Source organism: Somniosus microcephalus, chromosome 6 (assembly GCF_052327205.1).
Source record: "Somniosus microcephalus isolate GS21.2 chromosome 6, FLI_Smic_1.0, whole genome shotgun sequence".
NCBI lineage: Eukaryota > Metazoa > Chordata > Chondrichthyes > Squaliformes > Somniosidae > Somniosus > Somniosus microcephalus.
In genome coordinates this window covers 35,528,696-35,551,085 of record NC_140992.1, presented here as the reverse complement: position 1 = coordinate 35,551,085, position 22,390 = coordinate 35,528,696, and the positions used below count along the sequence as shown (strand labels likewise).

The window sequence follows — 22,390 nt, the reverse complement described above, 5'->3', positions numbered from 1 at the left end:
TGGGCGAACGGAGCGGGGTCATCAGCCAAGTGCACAGAGGATATCCCTTGTCCCCGAGAAGCCAACCTCCTGGGTGAAGCGGTGCCTCGAAAAGGTCTGCCACAGAAGTCTGGCGCAGGATTAAGGCATCGTGGCTGCTACCTGGAAAGTGGGCATTGACAGTGAGTATCAACTGTTTGTGGTCACAGACCAACTGGACGTTTAAGGAATGGAAGCCCTTTCCGTTGCGGAAATCCTCGGCATTCTCTTGCGGCGCCCGCAAAGCCACATGGGTGCAGTCAATGGCGCCCTGCACCATGGGGAAGCCTGCTATCCTAGCAAAGCCCATTGCGTGTTCTTGCTGCTTGTCCGGGGTCATGGGGAAAGAGATGTACTCTCGTCTCCTTTTAAAGAGGGCATTTGTGACCTGATGGATGCAATGCACTGCGAACTGGGAGATATTGGCGATGTCCCCAGTAGCGGATTGAAAGGAGCCGGTGGCATAAAAGTTGAGAGCCACTGTTATCTTCACTACCACCGACAGAGACATCCTGCTCCTCAGTTGAGGCTGCAGATCTGGCTGAAGCAGGTGGCAGAGCTCAGTGACCACCTCCTTGCTGAATCGCAGCCTTCACAAACACTGCTCCTCAGACATGTTAATGTATGAGAACTGTTGGCAAAAAACCCTGGGAGGGTAAGGTCTCCTGTACCGACGCCTGTTGGCCCTCCTCTGTCTGGCCATGATTGCCACTCTCTCTCTGCGTCTCTGTGCCCTCTGAATGTGACGGAGAAGGACGACGTTCCCATCCATTGCAGCCCCCATAGTATCTGGGCAATCAAAGTTATGATGGTCAAAAAGCAAAGTACCTGCAAAGTTATGGTCAGAAGCCAAAACTACCTCAGACAGCGTGGACTCAATGCAGAAGTCTCTCCCTTTCTCTCTTTGTCTCTCTCCAAATCTCTCTCTCTCTCTCAGAACGAGTGGTGCAAAAATGGCTACCACACAAAAGCCAGGAAGAGGCCCCCTTTAAATAGCGCCCCCCCCCCCCAGCCCCACAGCGACTGGGAAGCGTTCCAGTCAACCTGTCCTTGGTCGCGCCAGGCGGAAAGGAGGGGGGCACCACTGAATTTCCGGTCCGGGGCGCCCAAGGGCGTTGGACTCTCGAATGACGTCAAGATCTGCGTGTGCACGAGATCGGGCGGTATTGTTTAGCGCCGCCACAAAATGTCCGGTCAATTTTGCGCAGATATCGCCGTGCCCGGGCGCTAGTTGGTTTGCGCCCCACTTAGCGCCCTCTTAAGGCGCTAACGGGTGGCGCTACCAACTGAATTTTTCCCCCTTTATATTTTTATCCTGCGGTTTGTAGAAATATTACAATTGTATCTAAAAAGTTCATGTTACAGCAGATATAGAATTGAGGGCTTTCCACATGAGCCTGTATGACCCCTGTGGAGTTTTCAAGCCCTCTCACATAAAGCAACTCTACCAGCTTATAAAAACTATTTGCAGCTCTGTAGCAGCTTTTTTTTTAGATTTCTGATTTTGCTGACTTAAGTGTTTTCCATTCCCTTGTCCACCCTTTTCATCTCAATAATGTGACCCTTTGATTTTACAGTCCAGCATGCAAGCTGCAATATTGGATAGGCCTTTGTAAAATGCCTGAAGATCTGGATAGTTTATGATGCTCAGACTCTGGACCAATCTGCACACCAAACATTTTTGTACTTCTGATGCTGCTTAAAACAAATGGCTCCAGCAAACTTGCTTTTAGTTTGTTCGATGTTAAGATGCACTTCTAACATAATTCACTGGATGGGATACACTCTGAGACTTCCTGAGGATGTGCCAAATTGCTGTATATATGCAAGTTCTTAAAATGGCATGTTTGTTGAACAGAATTGAATTTGGTTGCTTTTTATTCCGTCGTAGCTTGTAGTCCAGCCTGGCAATCATAATACCCTTATGCTGCACCCAAGTGAGATTGGAAGAAACATCCTCTTTTGTTTAGTTTTGTTTGCAATGTACAATTCTAGAATCTGTGCTATACTATGTGAACCCTGTATACATGTTGCAGTGTATTCACAGCAGATTTTATTTGTATTTTATAAGTAAAAACCGTGCAAGTTTATGCCTTTCCTCAAATGATGTGTCTGTAAATAATTCAGAGCTTGGATACGACTGATGAACACAGAGGCATTAACCTCATGTTTTTTTAAACTTGAATTTGGATGAACTTTGATCAATGTTGCATGTTTTTGAGGTCCAAGAGTTTAAACACAGATGGGTTATATTTTCTAGCCTGTTGGAGATTTGCGCAACAGATTTGATACAAGGTGATCCAACAGTATCTCAAGCCAAACCAAATACAAGGGCCAACCAGTTTGGGAACCAAGGAACTAAATGATTCAAACAGCCAAATTTCAAATTATCCCCATGTGAAACCTTCCATTTGTTGATGGGGCACTTAATCCATCATGTATTGACTGTACAGAATAATGATGATTGTGTTGCCACTGTTTAAGCTGTCAGTGTTTTACTTCAAAGGTTCATTAGCATTTAAGTCTGCAAAAATGTTTTTAAACTGATAGGGCAAGATATGGAAATGGGAAGGAGGAGGAATTTCATCAGGGAACATTGGCAAAGGGGTCTGATTTTTTTTTTGTTGCTTTTCTTTTGAAACTACACCATCTGTCATTATGAAACAAATCAGATGTGAAAATGTTATGTTTAAAATATTATTATTCTCCCTGTCCATATGTGAAATGAAGATTCCCATGCTTTTTGAAACCTTTTTTGACTGTGGTCTGTGATGTTGTATTAACATTCCCCCTGCCTCTGCCTTCACTTCACTTGCACTGCTGCTGAAACCTTTATCTATGCTTTTACACATTTAGATCCAATTTCTCCAATACTCTCCTCACCAGCTTGTCATCCTCCACCCTGCTTAAACTCCAACTCATCCAAAACTCAGCCGCTTATATCGCATCCCTCACTAAATGCTTAGCACCCCCATTTTCATTGATTTGCATCAGTTGTATATTCTTCAACTCAGTGAATTTAAAATTCTTGTTCCCATCCGCGTATCCCTCACTGGCCTTGCCCCCACCCTACTTCCCTAACCTCCTTAACTCTGCTGCACTCTTTGGTCCTTCTACTCTGAACTTCTGTGCATCCTCCCCTCTTTTCGCGCAGATGGCTCCAGCAAACTTGCTTTTAGTTTGTTAGATGTTAAAATGCACGTCTAACATAATTCATTGGATGTGATGCAGACTGAGACATCCTGAGGATGTGTTAAATTTTGAAGTGTGGTCACTGTTGTAATGTAGCTTGTACGCTATCGTTGAATCAAGCTGTTTAATATTCCATAAACCACAAGGTGAGCAGTTTGCAACCGTCATCTGAGCCAAAGATGAAATTATTGCCTTGAAGTCACTCCAGGCTGATTATATTTTTATGATCTGAGATTCCTCTCTGCAATATTTTAATGATTGTGTTAACCTAGTTCTTTTAAATGGGTTAATGCCTCTGTTAAAATAGTTGGGAGGGAAATTTCAAATGTTTTAATTGTAGTATCACGAGCATCCCATGGCATCATTTCACAATCTATCAATCAGTATTATTGCATTTTTGGTCTGCTTTTATACTGCAGCGGCTGTCAACAACAACGACAACTTGCATTTATATGACACCTTTAACATAGAAACAAAATTCCAAAGTACTTCACAGAGGCGTCATTAAAAAAAAATGGACACAGAGCCAAAAAAGGAAGTATTTTTGGGATAGAGGTGGGTTTGAATGACAATCTTAAAAGAGGAAAGGTGGAGGAGTTTCGGGAGGGATTTCCAGAACGTGTGGTTAGGCGACTGAAGACATGACGGCTAATGGTGAGGCGAAGGGAGGGCGGATGCACAAGAGTTCAGAATCAGAAGAATGGGGGGTGGTGGATTGGAGGGCTGGAGGAAGATAACAGAGATAGGGACGAGCGAGTGCATGAAGGGATTTAAACACAAGGATGAGAATTTTTAAATTGAGGCATTGAGGGACCAGGGAACAATGTCGGTCACCGAGGACAGGGGTGATGGGAGAGCGGGACTCGATGCAATACAGCGGGTGGGCATCAGAGTTTAGGATCAGCTAAAATATAAAGCGTGGAGGATGAAAAGCTGGCCAGGAGAGTATTGGAATAGTGGAGTCTGGAGGCCACAGAGGTATTGATGAGGCTTACTGAAGTAGGGGCTGAGGTGACTGAGGTTATGGATGTGGAAATCGCAGTTTTTGTGATGGAGAGGGTATGAGTTTAGAAGCTCAGCTCGGGGTTCAAGGGGATGCCAAGGTTGCAAGGAGTCTGGTTGAACCTGAAACAGTGGTCAGGGAGAGGGATGGGGTCATTGGCAAGGGTACCGATTTTGCATGGGCGCTGAAGACAATGGTTTCGGTCTTCCCAATGTTTTGCTGGAGGAAATTGCAGCTTATCCAAGACTAGGGGCGGAATCTTACCCGGAAGGCCGAGTTCGAGGTGGGACTGCTGGTTTTCGGGTTCCAGTCCCGTCCCTAGCGACGTCGGATGAGCGGACACTATTTTCCCCTGATTGGCCTTGTTAAGTCCACCCTGTGGGCTTGCCAACCAATTAAGGGAAAGCCGGTGTCAGATGACGTCACTTGATGACGCTTCATCAGCCGGTTTTCTTAAAGGCATATGCACCACACTTGTTTGACAGATGATTTGACAGTGTTTGACAGCATTGAGGTGCTGTCAAATGCTGACAATCACTGTCCAAAGGTGAGCCCTTGCACCCAGGCTCTCCAATTACTCTCTCCTTAGGATAAAACAGATGACAGCTGCAGCTGAGATTGCAGAAGCCATCTGTCACTTCTCCCAATGAAATGAGCCTACACAAACACTTCACAGCTTGTCACCTGTAGAAACATCTAAACACATTAAACATTACTTTCACAACTTTTCCTTACCTCTGCAACTCACCAGTGTCCCATTGAATCCTTTAAACCACTTCTGCAGCTGTCATATTTACACAAAAATTACAGTAAATCCACATCCCACATTCCCTGGCGGGGTCCCCCGACGTCGGGAAGCCCGCAGCAGCAGTGGAAAAATGGGAAAAAGCCTCTTAATTGCCTGTTAACTACCTGTTAACAGGCAGTTAAGTGGCTGTAATCCTCTTCCCGCCTCTAGGAGTCGGGACCCTACGCAAATCGGGGACCCGACTCCCGGGAAGATTGGTTGGAGGCGGATTGGGAGCGGGTTTGGGACCCGCTCCCATTTTGGGGGATTTTCCCAGCAGTCCTGCCTCCTCAGGGCTGGTAAAATCCAGCCCCCTGGGTGTCTGTCAAACAGTTCAACAGCACAGAGGCTGTGGGGGGGAAGGGATCAAAGGAGTTGGTGGACCGATAGAGCTGGGCGTCATCAGCTTACATGTGGAAGCTGACCCCATGTCTTATGGATGATGTCAGCAAGGGGAAGCACATAGAAGAGGAAAGGTGAAGGATACATCCTTGGGGGACTACAGAGGTAGCGGTGCAACGGATGGACAGGAAGCCATTGCTAGTGATGCTCTGGTTATGATCAGTAATGTAAGAGTGGAACCATTGCGGAATTGGCGCAGAAAATGCTCCAGCCTGTTTTGAGATGTAAAGAAAATCTGATCTACATGAGATTTCTTAAAATTGAGGATTTTTCTTTTTTTGACAATTCAATTTAAATACTAATTCCGTGTTGTTCTTTCATGCAGTTCTCAACAGTGAGCAGTCACAGTTTCTTCAGGAGCTAGTGGGCCCAGTCTCCAAGTTTTTCCTGGCAAGTAACATAATGCTGTTTTCTCCTTTTATGTTATTTTTGTAACTGTGACTTTAGTGACTGTTTCTAGTCGTTAAATACAGAATAATTAGGGTGACTGACTGTGCCAGAACATTAATGTAGCGCTGCTTTAACGCCATACTGTATGTGTTCGAAATAAATATTTCACTTAATCTTTTTCATACTCAGTAACTTTATCCATTGAGTTGCTGAGCCACGTGGAATTTTATTTGATCCCAATCTGTGTTAACTGCTCTCAGCCAACATGACCCATGTTATGCATTGTGTGTTCTCCTCCCACCTGTGGTGGCGCTGTCACAGCAGATACATGGTTGGGTGTTCTCTTGTTTAAGTTTAGCTCTCTTTGTTCGGAACTCTCCAGAACTTCCCTTTCCTTCCTGAATAAAGCACTTCATGCTTGAATCTCTGGGTTCTGAGTTCTAATTGTGTCCAGGTAGAAAGGTACCGACACAACAACCTAGGGGTGCTACAGTTGAGGGAGGTAAAAATGTCTAATTCCTAATCCTTTTCTCACAACCTCTCTTGAAAGTGTGCATCTGTGGATGGCGTGCAAGGACAGGATCAGCTCAGCTGTGATGCTTCCTGTGGCAAAAAGGAAAGGGAGGTGGGGTAGCATTACTGGTTAAAGAAGGGATTGATACAATTGTAATGAAGGATATTAGCTCTGATGACGTGGAATCTGTATGGGTAGAATTGAGAAATACTAAGGGGAAAAAAACATTAGTGGGAGTGGTATATAGACCTCCAAACAGTAATGCTGAGGTTGGGGATGGCATTAAAAGGGAAATTAAAGAAGCGTGCAATAAGGGCACAGTAGTTATCATGGGTGACTTTAATCTACATATAGATTGGGCCAACCAAATTAGTAACAATACTGTGGAGGAGGAATTCCTGGAGTGTTTACGGGATGTGTAATAATAATAAATAAACTTCCGGATGAAGTTATGTGCACATCACTTCCTGTGAACTGTGAACTCTGTGCATACCTCACTTCCGGTGCATACGTCACTTCCTGTGTTTGGACTAGTATAAATACTGAACTGCTCAGTATAGTAAAAGGGCTTCTCCTAGAGGCATAGTGAAGTCCGCTCTTGTATATAGTATAATTATAAGTTGCTTAAAGCTTACTTTAAAGTTCCTTGATGTGTGAGACTTTTTTTTATACATCAATTTAAGCAACTTAGTGTTTACACTCACAAATACTAGACCTTCGGACAAACTCGGAGTTAAGGATCCAGGGAACCACCCATCATGGAAAACATCCTTAAACCTACTCGTCTGGACTTGGACCCAAACGCACCAGCAGCTGGCAGGGTATGGAAGCATTGGTACCGTACTTTTGAGAATTTTCTTGATGAATGTAAAGCGAATGCTTCTACTAAACTGAGGATACTTATCAACTATGTGACCCCGACAGTGTTTGAATATGTTGATGAATGGGATAATTACGATGAGGTGATCCGGGCACTTAAAAAACTATATGCCAAGACTGCAAATGAGGTCTATGCTAGACATCTACTGGCCACAGCCCGACAAGGGCCAGGGGAATCGATTAACGAATTCCTTCAAGAACTTCGCAGGCTCAGCGCAGATTGTAACTTTCAGGCAGCCTCGGCTGAGCTGTACCGTGAAGAAATGATTCGTGATGCTTTCATCTGCGGGATTGCCTCTCCATTTATACGCCAGCGTCTACTAGAAAGTAAAACACTTGAGCTACAAAAAGCTTTTGACCTGGCTTGTTCTCTGGATTTGGCAAAGAAAAATGCAGACCTCTATCAGCTGCCCAGATCTCGATCTGCTGCTGTAACTGCAACCAGACGATTCAAGTGGCCTCAGGTGAACCCTATCATGGAGGAATCTAATCCTGATGATAATTCTGATGAAGAAGAGGAGGATGACCCCACTTTAGCAGCCTCTTGGCAATCTAGGAAGGAATGCTTCTTTTGTGGAGATTCTTTTCACCCTAGGAAATTCTGCCCTGCTCGCAATGCGATCTGCAGTCATTGCGATAAAAAGGGACACTTTGCAAAAGTTTGCCAATCAAGAGCCTCCACGAGGGCCTATCCAGCTAAGGCCTACCGAACTGCCCCAATTAGGGCCTATCAAAATGCTCCGGCTAGGACCTATCAAGCTTCCTCTCGAGCTCTCTCCCGAAGAAGCACACCTAGAGTTTCAGCCACTCTGTGCAACCACACCAATTACAGCTGCTTGCCCACAGAACCTGTTTCATGCAGCTACAAAAGTTTCAATTAATGGGCATGCCTTAGATGCCTTAATTGACTCAGGAAGTACTGATAGTTTCATTAGAGAACAGGTTGTTGCGAAATTGAAACTACATATCTTCCCATCGGACCAGGCAATTGCGATGGCTCAGTCATCACTTAATACCAGAATCTCCGGCTTTTGTATTATTGATATGTCACTTAATGGTCGCATGTATCCCTCCACCTGACTTTCGGTGCTCAAGGACTTATGTAGTGATCTCATCTTAGGGCTGGATTTTCAAAAACAGCATAAGAAACTCACCATTGAGTTCGGCGGATCCAAACCTGGACTTACTATTTCTAATATACTGTCTAAATTACCGTTTTGTGCATTATCAGCAGCTTCACTTGATGGACCCTCATTATTTGCCAGTATTCCTCCTCGATGCAAACCAATAATAATGAAATCGCGGCGCTTTAGTCAGGAAGACCAATCTTTTATTGAGGCTGAAATCTCTCGACTTTTAGCAGAGGATATCATCGAACCATGTTCGTCGCCCTGGCGGGCTCAAGTCGTCATCGTCAAGAACTCTCTAAAACCTCACAAACAATGACTATGCATTGATTATTCGCAAACCATCAATCAATATACTGACTTGGACGCCTACCCATTGCCACGCATTGATAATATGGTTAATAAACTGGCCGAATACAAAGTGTTCTCAACTTACGATTTAAAAAGTGCCTATCATCAGGTACCCTTGAAGGTCTCAGATAAGCAGTACACGGCCTTTGAGGCTAATGGACGGCTGTACCAATTTCGTCGCCTCCCATTCGGGGTTACTAATGGAGTGGCTGTCTTCCAATGGGCAATGGATGGCCTGGTTAAGCAGGAAAACTTAAGGGACACTTTTCCCTATCTTGATAACATTACTATTGCAGGTCACGATCAACAGGAACACGACGCCAACCTTCAAAAATTTCGGGATGCCCTCCATCACCGTAACTTAACTTTGAATGAATCTAAATCTGTTGAGTCGCAACCGACCATCAACATCCTTGGCTACTGCATAGGCAATGGTATCATTAAGCCAGACCCAGAAAGACTTCGCCCGCTCCAAGAGCTCCCATCACCTAAGAATCCGGCTTCTTTACGTCGGGCTCTCGGTTTGTTTGCATACTACGCTAAATGGATTCCTCATTTTTCAGACAAAATCCAACCCTTGCTGCATGCTAGATCATTTCCATTGGAAACAACGGCTGTTGCAGCCTTTAACCTTCTCAAAAAACAGTTGGAGAAAGCGGCTCTTCACTCCATCGATGAGAATCTCCCTTTCATAGTCGAATGTGATGCCTCGGAGGTGGCGATCTCGGCTACTCTAAATCAGGAAGGTCGTCCTGTAGCATTTATGTCCAGGACCTTACAAGGTGCCGAGCTACATTATCCTCCGGTTGAGAAGGAAGCCACAGCCATCATAGAGGCGGCACGGAAGTGGAACCATTTCCTAGCTCGCCAGCACTTTACATTAATCATGGACCAGCGATCAGTCGCCTTCATGCTCGATAATCGAAAACGAACCAAAATTAAGAATAATAAAATACAGCTTTGGAGGATGGAACTGGCCTCTTTTGGTTACACCATTCACTATCGACCTGGCAAGGAGAATGTGGCCCCGGATACCCTCACACGAGCATTCTGCTCCACTATGTCGTCCTCTACTCTCATAGATGTCCATAATGGATTGTGTCATCCTGGCATTATGCGCATGCTACATTTCGTACGATCACGGAATCTCCCTTTTTCTACTGGAGATGTAAAGAAAATGTGCTCAGAATGCCGGCTTTGTGCAGAATTAAAACCTCAGTTCTTCCGCCCCTCAGATGGTATGCTCATACACGCAACCCAACCGATGCAACGACTTAGCATCGATTTTAAGGGCCCAGTGCCCTCTTCAACTTGGAACACATATTTGCTCACCATGATTGATGAATATTCACGTTTTCCGTTTGCCTTCCCCTGCTCCAATATGCTGGCGTCCACAGTAATCTGCTGCCTTGAGCAGGTATTTTCCCTCTGTGGCATGGCGGCTTACATTCACTCGGATCGGGGTCCATCCTTTATGTCAAGGGAACTCAAGGACTACCTCTCAGAACGGGGAATTGCTACAAGCAAAACAACGCCATATCATCCCATCGGAAATGGGCAGGTAGAGAGGTATAACGGTATCATCTGGAATTCCGTACATCTTGCTTTAAGATCTCGGGGCCTACCAAACCAGCAATGGGAAGCAGTGCTTCCGGATGCATTGCACTCTATACGGTCCCTTCTTTCTACAGCCACAAATACTACACCTCATGAGCGGTTCTTTGGATTCCAGCGTCGCTCATCTTATGGGACATCCCTCCCGTCATGGCTAACTACTCCTGGACCTGTACTACTCCGAAGATTCGTTCAGACGTCTAAAAATGACCCTCTCGTAGACGAGGTCGAACTAACCGATGCCAACCCCACCTATGCCTACATACGATATCCCGATGGCCGAGAATCTACCGTATCATTACGGGATCTGGCTCCCTGCCCACCAGGACCTAGTGGGACATCGAGTGATGGTATTTTACCAGGAGCCTCTTGGAACCTACCGGGTACCCCTCTCCAGGATCCTGATCTGACACCAACTAGCTTGGTGCCGGTAGAACCCCGTACTCAAAGTTGCGACCCTCCCAGTACCGCGCACCAAAGTACTGATCCACCACAGACCAGCTCTGCACCTCCCTCTGAACAGAGACAGACCGACTCTGCACCTATTGGGGCTCATACACGAAGCCATGATCTCCCCGACCCTTCACAGGGTAATCCAGGCCACACAGACGCTGACCAATGGCCAACAGCATGTAAGCGGACCAGAGACCCTCTACGACGGGAACCCAAACGGGTGCGACTCTTCCTCGTTCGGCGGCTGCGGAATAAAAGGAAGACCACAGCCTTCTAATCTCGCAGGAGGGAAGAATGTAATAATAATAAATAAACGTCCGGATGAAGTTATGTGCACATCACTTCCTGTGAACTGTGAACTCTGTGCATATGTCACTTCCTGTGTTTGGACTAGTATAAATACTGAACTGCTCAGTATAGTAAAAGGGCTTCTCCTAGAGGCATGGTGAAGTCCGCTCTTGTATATAGTATAATAAGTTGCTTAAAGCTTACTTTAAAGTTCCTTGATGTGTGAGACTCTTTTTTATACATCAGGATGGTTTCCTGGACCAATATGTCGAGGAACCAACCAGAGATCAGGCCATCTTAGACTGGGTATTATGTAACGAGAAAGGATTAATTAGCAATCTTGTTGTACGAGGCCCCTTGGGTCGGAGCGATCATAATATGATCGAATTCTTCATTAAGATGGAGAATGAAGTAGTTGACTCAGAGACAAGGGTCCTCAATTTAAATAAAGAAAACTACGATGGTCTGAGGAGCGAGTTGGGTAGGATTGATTGGGGAATGGCACTCAAAGGGTTGACAGTGGATAGGCAATGGCAAACATTCAAAGACCGAATGGATGAGCTACAGAATTTGTTCATCCCAGTTTGGCATAAAAATAAAACAAAAAAGGTGACTCAACCGTGGCTAACAAGGGAAATTAGGGATAGCATAAGATCCAAGGACATATAAATTGGCTAGAAAAAGCAATAATCCTGAGGATTGGGAGCAGTTTGGGAGTCAACAAAGGAGGACAAAGGGATTAATTAAGAAAGGGAAAATAGAATATGAGAGTAAGCTATCAGGGAACATAAAAACTGACTGTAAAAGCTTTTATAGATATGTGAAGAGAAAAAGATTGGTGAAGTCAAGCGTAGGTCCGTTACAGTCAGAATCAGGGGAATTTATAATGGGAAACAAGGAAATGGCAGACCAACTAAATACATACTTTGGTTCTGTCTTCACAAAGGAGGACACAAATAACCTCCCAGAGATGTCGGGGAACATAGGGTCTGATGAAAGGGAGGAACTGAAAGAAATCAGTATTTGTAGGGAAATGGTGTTAGGAAAATTGATGGGACTGAAGGCCAATAAATCCCCAGGGCCTGATGGTCTACATCCCAGGGTACTTAAGGAAGTGGCTCTAGAGATAGTAGATGCATTGCTGGTCATCTTCCAGAACTCGATAGATTCTGCAACGGTACCCATGGATTGGAGGGTAGCTAATGTTACCCCACTATTCAAAAAAGGTGGTAGAAAAAAAGCAGGGAATTATAGACCGGTAAGCCTGACATCGGTAGTGGGGAAAATGCTGGAGTCTATTATAAAAGACGTAATAGCAGAGCACTTGGAAAACAGTGACAGGATCGGACAAAGTCAACATGGATTTACAAAAGGTAAATCATGCTTGACTAATCTACTGGAATTTTTTGAGGATGTAACTGGTAAAATAGATAAGGGAGAACCAGTGGATGTGGTGTATTTGGACTTTCAGAAGGCTTTCGATAAGGTCCCACATAAGAGATTAGCGTGCAAAATTAAGGCACATGGGATTGGGGGCAAGGTATTGACTTGGATAGAGAACTGGTTGGCGGACAGAAAGCAAAGAGTTGGAATAAACGGGTCGTTTTCTGAGTGGCAGGCAGTGACTAGTGGGGTACCGCAAGGATCGGTCCTAGGACCCCAGCTGTTCACAATATATATTAATGATCTGGACGAGGGAATTGGATGTAATATCTCCAAATTTGCAGACGACACAAAGCTGGGTGGGAGGGTAAGCTGTGAGGAGGATGTCGTGAAACTCCAGTATGATTTGGACAGGTTGGGTGATTGGGCAGAAACATGGCAAATGCACTATAATGTGGATAAATGTGAGGTTATCCACTTTGGTGGCAAAAACAGGAAGGCAGATTATTATTTGAATGGCAATAGATTGGGAGAAGGAGAAGTGCAAAGAGACCTGGGTGTTATTGTGCACCAGTCGCTGAAGGTAAGCATGCAGGTGCAGTAGGCGGTTAAGAAGGCAAATGGTATGTTGGCCTTCGTAGCAAGAGGGTTCGAGTACAGGAACAAGGATGTCTTGCTACAGTTGTACAGGGCCTTGGTGAGACCGCACCTTGAGTATTGTGTGCAGTTTTGGTCACCTTACCTGAGGAAGGACGTTCTTGCCATGGAGGGAGTGCAGCGAAGATTCACCAGGCTGATACCTGGGATGGCAGGAATGACGTATGAGGAGAGATTGTGTTGATTGGGCTTATACTCACTGGAGTTTAGAAGATTGAGAGGGGATCTCATCGAAACCTATAAAATTCTGTCAGGTCTGGACAGACTAGATGCAGGAAGGATGTTTCGGATGGCCGGGGAGTCCAGAACCAGGGGTCATAGTCTAAGGATAAGGGGTAAGCCATTTAGGACTGAAATGAGGAGGAATTTCTTCACCCAGAGAGTGGTGAACCTGTGGAATTCTCTGCCACAGAGGGCGGTGGAGGCCAGTTCATTAAATATATTCAAGAAAGAGTTGGATATATTTCTTGAGGCTAAAGGGATCAAGGGATAGGGGGAGAAGGCAGGGACCGGGTACTGAATTTGGATGATCAGCCATGATCTCATTGAATGGCGGAGCAGGCTCGAAGGGCCGAATGGCCTACTCCTGCTCCTATATTCTATGTTTCTATGTTTCTATGACCGAAAGCCAACCAACGCTTGCTATCAAGGCTCGCGCATTTCCCAGAGAAAGTAGACAAGAAAAACAGAACAGGAAATGTAGTCGTTATGATGCTGAGTTTTAATTGCTGCGTTTTGTTCTATGAGGTCAATAATGCTGCTATGAATGATAGTCTGGGGAAGGTGGAGGATGAGACCATGGAAGGATTAAAGGAAATGGGAGCTTTTGGGCTGCAAGTTCCTGTTGAACATGGGGGTTTGGGGCTCAGCAATACTCAGGTAATAGCTACATTTATAAAGGTTTGAACTCTAGAATAGATCCAGGCAGACATATCTGTAACCAACTTAGAACATAGAACACTACAGGGGTACTTGAAATAAATTCTTGTTTTTCTACTCCTTAAGAGAGTAAAAGTTGATAAGAATATTCTTGCCACAATCATATTCCTGTTATCTTCACTAAAACTTTAAAAGTATCTTTCAAAGAAAGTGGAAAGAGATAAACCATAACTTGAAATTTTAGGTTATAAGCAGATTTTATTTGCTGTATTTGAATTAATATTGTATAGTGGTTCCATGTTACTGAATTTCCTTGTTTGTTTTGGTAAGTTAGGGTGAGATCTGGGTGCACGTCATTTTCAGGGTCGTGAATTTTGGGGCATGATCCATTTCTGCTGGGTTTTCACTCCATTCTCAGTTGAAATTCCTGGCCCTGTGGCAGAATGGGGAACACATTTCCTCCATCCATCCCTCCAGCAGCGCACACATGCAAAAGAGGTGGAAGTGATAGGATGGTGTAAGATTTTGGAATTCCTATAAGATGCTGGAATACCCCAACTGCACTCAGTGTAACTTATGTGCAGATAAACGAGCCACAGTAGTGTGCCAGAATCAGCTGAGCCTGGCGGAAGTGCTCCTTATAAAGGTGCCTACAACTATGACAAATTTTGCCCACCTCTCTGGTTTGCCTGCATATTTTAGAGTTTTATTTTGCTGTGGGGAGCTAGCGAATTGGACTTTAAACTGACAGAGAGGGATGCTCCTCACTGCTGAAATTTTGACCCTTACCCACAGTAAAGGATACAATAGAACATCATGGGTTTACCTATTGCAGCCCGTCTGTCTGCAGTCTGGATGGGGGAGGAAGAGGAAAAGGAAAACATAAGGGAACAAAGAAGATCTCCCCAGGTGAAAGTATCTGAGTTGGTGCATAGGATAGAGAAGGCCAGTGAATCAGGGGGTGAAGTTAATGGGGGAGGGGGAGGGGGAAGGCTATTGGCACAGGATCAGCATCTTCCGGACCCCCAAAATATTTTCTTTCTTTTTCATTCTCCTCATCATTATCCTCATCATTATCTTCCTCTTTACCTGCCTCTAATTACTGTGATGAATCTACAAAGAGGAAGGCAGTTGAAAATGGGTGTGCAGTACCCAGGGAGAGTGACAAGATAGATACAGTGCTAGAGTTTAATGACAACTTGGTTCTTTAAAGTACTATAGCAGGTGCAGGCACTGGCACACTGAGCTTGCCATCATCAACAGCTAGGATGGAATACCTCCCAGGGGCTCCATAGCTTGCCCCTTGTAAAAGATTAGTTCATGCATCTTGTTAGCTCATGTTAGTCACCTACCTCTCCCAGCTAATGTTTCCTGTAACACGAGTTACAGCATGAGGTGAAAGCAAGTCTCTGAAGCATTCTCCCAGGTGGCAGCAGACAGCTGATGCAATATCAAGTAGATGTGTTGGAAGGCCCCGGTCAGAGGAGAGGATGAATGTTATAAAGGCTCAAGTAAGGCTTGTGAGAGGAGTTCCAAAGGTTGCTGATGGAAAAGTTAGAGAGCCATTGAAACATGGGGCATGATCTTGCCAGCCCTGGGGAGGCGGGTATGGAGGCGGGACTGCTGGGAAAATGGCAGAATCTGGGGGCGGGTGCCCAACCCGCCTCCGTGCCATCTTGCCAGGAGGCGGGTAGCCGACCCGCGCCGGGTCCTGTCTCCTTGGAGGTGGGAAGGGGATTACAGCCACTTAACTGCAGGCAGATAAGAGGATTATCCCCATTTTACCCACACAAGTGTGGGCTTCCCAAAGGCTGCGAACCCTGCCAGGGTCACCGAGGCGAGCAGTGGATCTGCGGGGGTTGGAGGGGTGCAAAAGTGCGCTCTGAAGGTAAGTGATGGGTGCAAGTGTGGAGAGGTGAGTATGTGAGGTAAATGGAAAGTGTTAGAAAAAGTTTACTTACCTTTGTTTCTTCCTGCAGGTTTCAATCATTGGGGATGTGGGAGTCTCGCATCTCCACGGCAGAGATGACAGATGGCTGCTGCATTCTCCAATGCAACAACCATCTAATTTCTGCTAAAGAATGAGGTTTGATGAGTCTTGAATTCAAGAACTCATCAAACTACAGAGAATGTCAATGTTTGACAGCTTCATAGAGCTGTCAAATGATGATAATTCATCTGTCAAAATTTTGACAGATGAAACGTCATACACTGACGTTCTCTGTAACCAGCTTCCCCTTAATTGGCCTGCTAAGCTCGCTGGGCGATCTTAACAAGGTCAATCAAGGGAAAATAGTGTGGGTTGGCCAGAAGTCGATGGAGACGGGACTAAAACCCGACAAGTGGGAGTCCCGCCTCCAAAAGCTCCCCATTGGCAAAAAGGGCGATCAGTGTGGCGGTGCCCAGTGAAAAGGGAACTGTGCCAGTTCTTTTAACTTGCCCACCCTCAAAAGGAGATTGATTTTTTTTGAGACACTGGTAAGGTACCCTGGGGGTGAAGGAGGTGACGATCAGTGCCACTGCTACCTCACTCCACATAGCTTAGAATGAAAGGATTGTTACTAGTCCTAGCCCCTTTTGGGCTACCCCAGATCAGGCGTATTCCCCAGACATTCACCTTCAACTAAAGTTAGAGGTAGCCGAATCCTAAAGATGCTTAATTGGGTCCAAAGGTCCAGACTCTCTCTCCCTAAAGGAAAGGAACAGCCTGAAGATGTTACCATCCTCCAGATAGCACTTTTAATAAGTTTAACTCGACTGTAACCTTCTGGATATTATGAGGGTCTGGAAACTCATCCAGAATTCTGCAACTCCTCACCAAAGAGTGTACAGAGATTGAGTTCACGAGTTTGATACATAAGTACTATGTGAGACAATTCTAAAAAATTATAGATTTATTAAAGAACTGACATGTAACTTACAGCTGGTGATTCAATCACAACATTAACAGTTCCAAATACAGAAAACTTACAATTCTATTATTAGAGATCCTTATTCTCAAATCTTAACTTCGTTACATTTTTACATTTCTTAGTCTTATTCCAGGACATCCACCAAAATCAAATACCTTTGATACCTGAGACTCAAAGGGCTTGAATTTATCAATGGAGACGTGATGGAGGTGGGACTCCCACTTTTTGGGTTGTAGTCCTGCCTCCATCGACTTGTGGCCAACCCATGCTATTTTCCCTTGATTGACCTTGTTAAGCCCACCCAGCGGGCTCAGCAGGCCAATTAAGGGACACCTGGTTACTGGTGATGTCAGCAATTGACATTTCATCTGTCAAGAGCTTTTGACAGATGAAAAATCAGTGTTTGACAGCTCTGTGAAGCGGTCAAACACTGACAATCTGTCTTCTAACTTGAGTCCTTCTACTCAGACTCAGTTAGAGAGCTCTCCAGACCAGAAAGCAAAGGCTGCAGCTTTTGACAGTTCAGCGGCCATTCTGCTTTCTGTGCCGGTGAGCTGGGGGACTCCCGAGAACTGAAGCGAGGAAGCCTGCAGGAGAAAGTAAAGGTAAGTAAAACCTATTAAAACACTTTACATTTACCTCACACACTTACCTCTGCACACATGCACCCATCACTCACCTGCACAACGGACATCTCGACCCCTCCAACCCCTTCAGACCGACGGTCCGCCTTGCTAACTTGGCGTGGTTCGGAGTCGTCGGGAAGCCCACACTTCAGGGTTAAAAATAGGGATCAGGCAAAAAACTGCATGTTAACTACCTGTTAACAAGCAGTTAATTGGCATTAATCCCCTTCCCACCTCGGGGAGGCGGCTCCCAGCACAGGTCGGATACCCGCCTCCTGGGACATTGGCACGGAGGTGCGTTGGGGGCGGGATCGGTTCCTGCCCGCCGATTCTGCAATTTTCCCACCACTTGCGCCTCCAAACCCATTTGAAAGTTCTATATTTATACCCTTTCTGCAGTGGTATATCCTTTGAAGTTTTCTGCTGATGTAAGCTAATTATCTCTAGTCATTTTTCTGTTGACTTCAGTTCAGCTGGTAGCTTGCAGAATTATGTCTGCTGTGTAGGTGTCTCAAGCTTATCATAAAAACAATGTGACAGCAGTGGTTCTATTTGATGTCATTTTTATTAGAGTCTCCTGTTGGTATCTTTTGCATTTAGAACACCTCAACTGGTTGCAACACAGACTCCGTGTCTCCTAGGTGTTCCAAGTTCAGCACAAAAACAGTGTGATGACTGTTGCCTCCCGTGTTTCATTTGATGTTATTTTTACGAAGGCATTCTGTGCAATTCTTTTTACAATGTATAAATTAAAAACACCTCAACTAGGGTGATCTATGCAATTCTTATTTACCTCAGTTGGTTGTACCATATAATCGTGTCTCCATGTTTCATTTGATGTAATTTTTACAAAGGCACATGTTTCTTTAATGTTCTGTGTTTCTTTCCGAAGTGTTGGCTTGTAACACTTAAACTGGGTATGGCCATTGTCTTCTTTCCAAGCTGCAGACTTCCTGGAACCTCCAACCTGCTGCTTCATTAGGGCTATTGTTTCAGTGTCAACAACCCATCTTATCTCAAAAGCCTATATGCTGTTTACAGTTTTTGATTGCTAAGGCTTCCAGACTTCCAGGCCCAGTATGTCATGTTTTAATAAGTCAAAATTCTGTTCATAGGATGGTGTATTTTTCTGAATATGGCTATTTCTTCACAAGAAAATGCCCTTCATTAGTTTCTTTCCCTGCAAACCCAGCAGACCATCTCTCCTCAGCCACACCTTGTCCATGAGGACTTTGATGCCAATGTCACCAAAGTTCTGTGCTTACCTCTTTGGTCTCTCACCATCTGGCTGAAACTGCCCTTGGGCTCCTGTCCTTCTAGTCTTGAAAATGCACAGAAATCTTCTGGTAAGAAAGCAATCCAGTTGTACATTCTGGCAAAAGCTGTAGGAAAAACTGCCACTTACCTGCTCTCTCTTCAGGAAGTTTATAGGATGTTAATGGTCTTATAATATAATTATCAACTTTTGTTTGATTCCTCTACATATTATGATAAATTGCATATGTTTACTTATTTTGTGTTCTGTTGTGTTATCAAAATTCATTTTTAAACTCTACACTCTTGCAGTATGCTAGGCTGGTGGAAATTGTTGGTCATCATGACCTTGGAGTGGGCATCACCCTTGGGGCTCATCAGTCCATTGGCTTCAAAGGAATCCTATTGCTTGGCACTGATGAACAGAAGAAGAAATATTTGCCTGAACTTGCATCAGGTGGGTGAGACTAGTTTCAATTGGAATTCCAAGGGTGTGTGATATCTATTGTTGTCTACGTACAGAAGAGGCATTGTTCTTTAATTTCCTCTTGTTTAGTTATATAAACAAGTTGACTGAGGGTATTAGAACAAGCCCATTCTTCTCGCATACATTAAGGGGCTAGATGCCAATACATAAATGTTATACCCTGAAAGGTGCCTACTAGTCAGGGCTCATTAGGCTTAATCCATGGTTTGATTCTTGCGATTTAGATGTAGAATTTAAACCTTGGAAGCTTTATGACCAGAGAGATTTCGCGGTTCATTTTGGGCATTTCACTAAGATTCTTTGAAGAACTGAAGCTGGACTATCACCTGGAGAATAAAGATATCTACAGATATAGGTTCATCATTTCACGATGCAATCTGGAAGCCCTTGCATTGACTCAATAGATAAATCCTGATTCTGTGCTGAGTTAGCTGATCTCGCCTGGGATGATACAATTCTTGGGCAATGGTGGGGGTTACATAAGAAAAGGGTAGGAAAAGAGCAGTTGGTCCAGCAAGGTTGGATCATCTACTATCTAACCCATCCACCCTATCCTCTCCTCCTCATCCATGCAATCTGCTGAAAGAGGACTCAGATTGCTCAGCATTCAGTCTCCTGATTATTATCCACTGATATGCAAATTAAGAGAAAGCATGCAGAGAAAATGTTCCCTCTACTTCTCCCCCTTACTACACAAGCGTTTACATTTTTATATTTTCCAAATTAGTCATCCTATGACTTCTGTAAGTGAGATTGTGAGTTTAGCACCATTTGGGGGCCGTTTGTGCCATGGGCCTATACCTACAGGAACTGGATTAAGACTGCCAAAACTCATTTCATGTCGGAGGCTTATCACCAGCAGACTGAAAAGACTTTTATCCCATTAAGCTGGATTTCAACCCAGGTCCTAGACGTGAAAGAACATGTCTAATCCACTGAACTTCTTTTTCCCACTAGATAGAGCATTTTCATTTTTTTTTATTGTCCATTTGTAGGTAAGAGAATTGCTGCCTTCTGTTTCACTGAGACAGCTAGTGGCTCCGATGCAGCCTCTATAAAAACAACTGCTGTGAAGAAGGGCAAACACTACATTCTGAATGGGGGCAAACTCTGGATTAGGTGAGCGTCGACTGTATTACCAGTATCAATATTGAAAGTGTGACATGATTAGAGAATTTTGCTGCTTCCTGGGTGCACCATGTAGTAGATGGTGGGAAGTCCTGAGAAGTGATGGTAAATACCCAAATGGATGGAGAGGCCCCAAAGACGTACCTGCTGAAGGCCTCGCTCTCGGGTGAGACCTACAATGGGAGGCCTCATTCCGATCTTCATGGGGTTTCTACCCCTTTAAGTCCTTCATCGGACCTTCGGGTGCTGCAATAGTGTCCCCACTGCATCATCTCTGGAGTTTCTTTGCTGGCGCTGGCGGGGTCCTGCTTAATCTCAACAGCAGGAATCCCACTGGGAGCTTTCATTGCATCTCTAGTGAGGCCTGACCTAGGGTTGGGACTGGGGTGGGCACAGTGTGGTTGGCAGAAGTACCGCCCCACAGAAACGCTACTCCAAACAGGAAAATCCAGGCTCCTGAATCCATTGGACCTAGTATAAACTTCAACTCCTCTCGTATTGGATGCTTTAGGTCTGTAGATCCAATAAAATTGTTGGGATGTAAAATCAAGTTGCCTGACTGGATATTGCTCCTCATCAAAGGGTTAAGCTGTTGGTAATAACTTTTTTGGGCAGGGAGAAGAGAACTAATTGCTTAGAGACTGAATATTTTCTTCAGCTATTTATATATGAATTTCTTTCAGTAATGGGGGCATGGCAGAGATCTTCGCTGTGTTTGCCAAAACTGTTGTCAAGGATAAACACACTGGAAAAAAGGACAAGATCACGGCATTTATTGTGGAGAGAAAATTTGGAGGAGTGACTCAGTTAAGTGAAAAATTAATTTAAAGGAATTTTTATATCTCAATTTTCTGCTGAGAATTTTGGAATAAACGGGTCCTTTTCCGAATGGCAGGCAGTGACTAGTGCGGTACCGCAGGGATCGGTCCTTGGACCCCAGCTATTCACAATATATATAAATGATCTGGACAAGGGAACTAGATGTAATATCTCCAAATTTGCAGACGACACAAAGCTGGGTGGATGTGTGTGCTGTGAGGAGGATGTTGAGAAACTCCAGGATGATTTGGACATGTTGGGTGATTGGGCAGAAACATGGCAGATGCAATATAACGTGGATAATTGTGAAGTTATCCACTTTGGTGGCAAAAACAGGAAGGCAGATTATTATCTAAATGGCAATAGATTGGGAGAAGGGGAAGTGCAACGAGACCTGGGTGTCCTTGTGCACCAGTCGCTGAAGGTAAGCATGCAGGTGCAGCAGGCGGTTAAGAAGGCAAATGGTATGTTGGCCTTCGTAGCGAGAGGGTTTGAGTACAGGAACAAGGATGTCTTGCTGCAGTTGTACAGCGCCTTGGTGAGACCACATCTTGAGTATTGTGTGCAGTTTTGGTCACCTTATCTGAGGAAGGATGTTCTTGCCATGGAAGGAGTTCAGCGAAGAGTCACCAGGCTGATGCCTGGGATGGCAGGAATGACGTATGAGGAGAGATTGGGTCGATTGGACTTGTACTCGCTGGAGTTTAGAAGAATGAGAGGTGATCTCATTGAAACTTATAAAATTCTGACAGGACTGGACAGACTAGATGCAGGAAGGATGTTCCCGATAGTCGGGGAGTCCAGAACCAGGGGACACAGTCTAAGGATAAAGGGTAGGCCATTTAGGACAGAAATGAGGAGGAATTTCTTCACCCAGAGAGTGGTGAACCTGTGGAACTCGCTACCACAGAGGGCAGTGGAGGCCAGTTCATTAAATATATTCAAGAAGAAGTTGGATATATTTCTTAAGGCTAAAGGGATCAAGGGGTATGGGGAGAAAGCAGGGACCAGGTACTGAATTTGGATGATCAGCCATGATTGCATTGAATGGTGGAGCAGGCTCGAGGGGCCGAATGGCCTACTCCTGCTCCTATCTTCTATGTTTCTATGTTTCTATGTTAAAAGTGTTTCTTTGGTTAAGTATCTACTGCCCACCCCGATTATAGCACTATCCCTCATTTGTTGCCAAAAATGATTGCCAGTACCTGGTAATATTAGGTCAGATCT

The 22,390-nt window shown here is 44.8% G+C and overlaps 1 protein-coding gene across 1 annotated transcript in view; it reads left to right on the top strand.

The window, feature by feature from the left end:
• The window catches only part of LOC147115601 (very long-chain specific acyl-CoA dehydrogenase, mitochondrial-like), a 76,217-nt gene that overhangs the window by 17,693 nt on the left and 36,134 nt on the right, over positions 1-22,390 (top strand). The window contains exons 3-7 of the mRNA XM_085989981.1: positions 5,728-5,791; positions 13,802-13,937; positions 19,042-19,186; positions 20,212-20,335; positions 21,028-21,150. Coding sequence (XP_085846107.1) covers positions 5,728-5,791; positions 13,802-13,937; positions 19,042-19,186; positions 20,212-20,335; positions 21,028-21,150 — 592 coding nt within the window. The remainder of the gene's footprint in view (positions 1-5,727; positions 5,792-13,801; positions 13,938-19,041; positions 19,187-20,211; positions 20,336-21,027; positions 21,151-22,390) is intronic.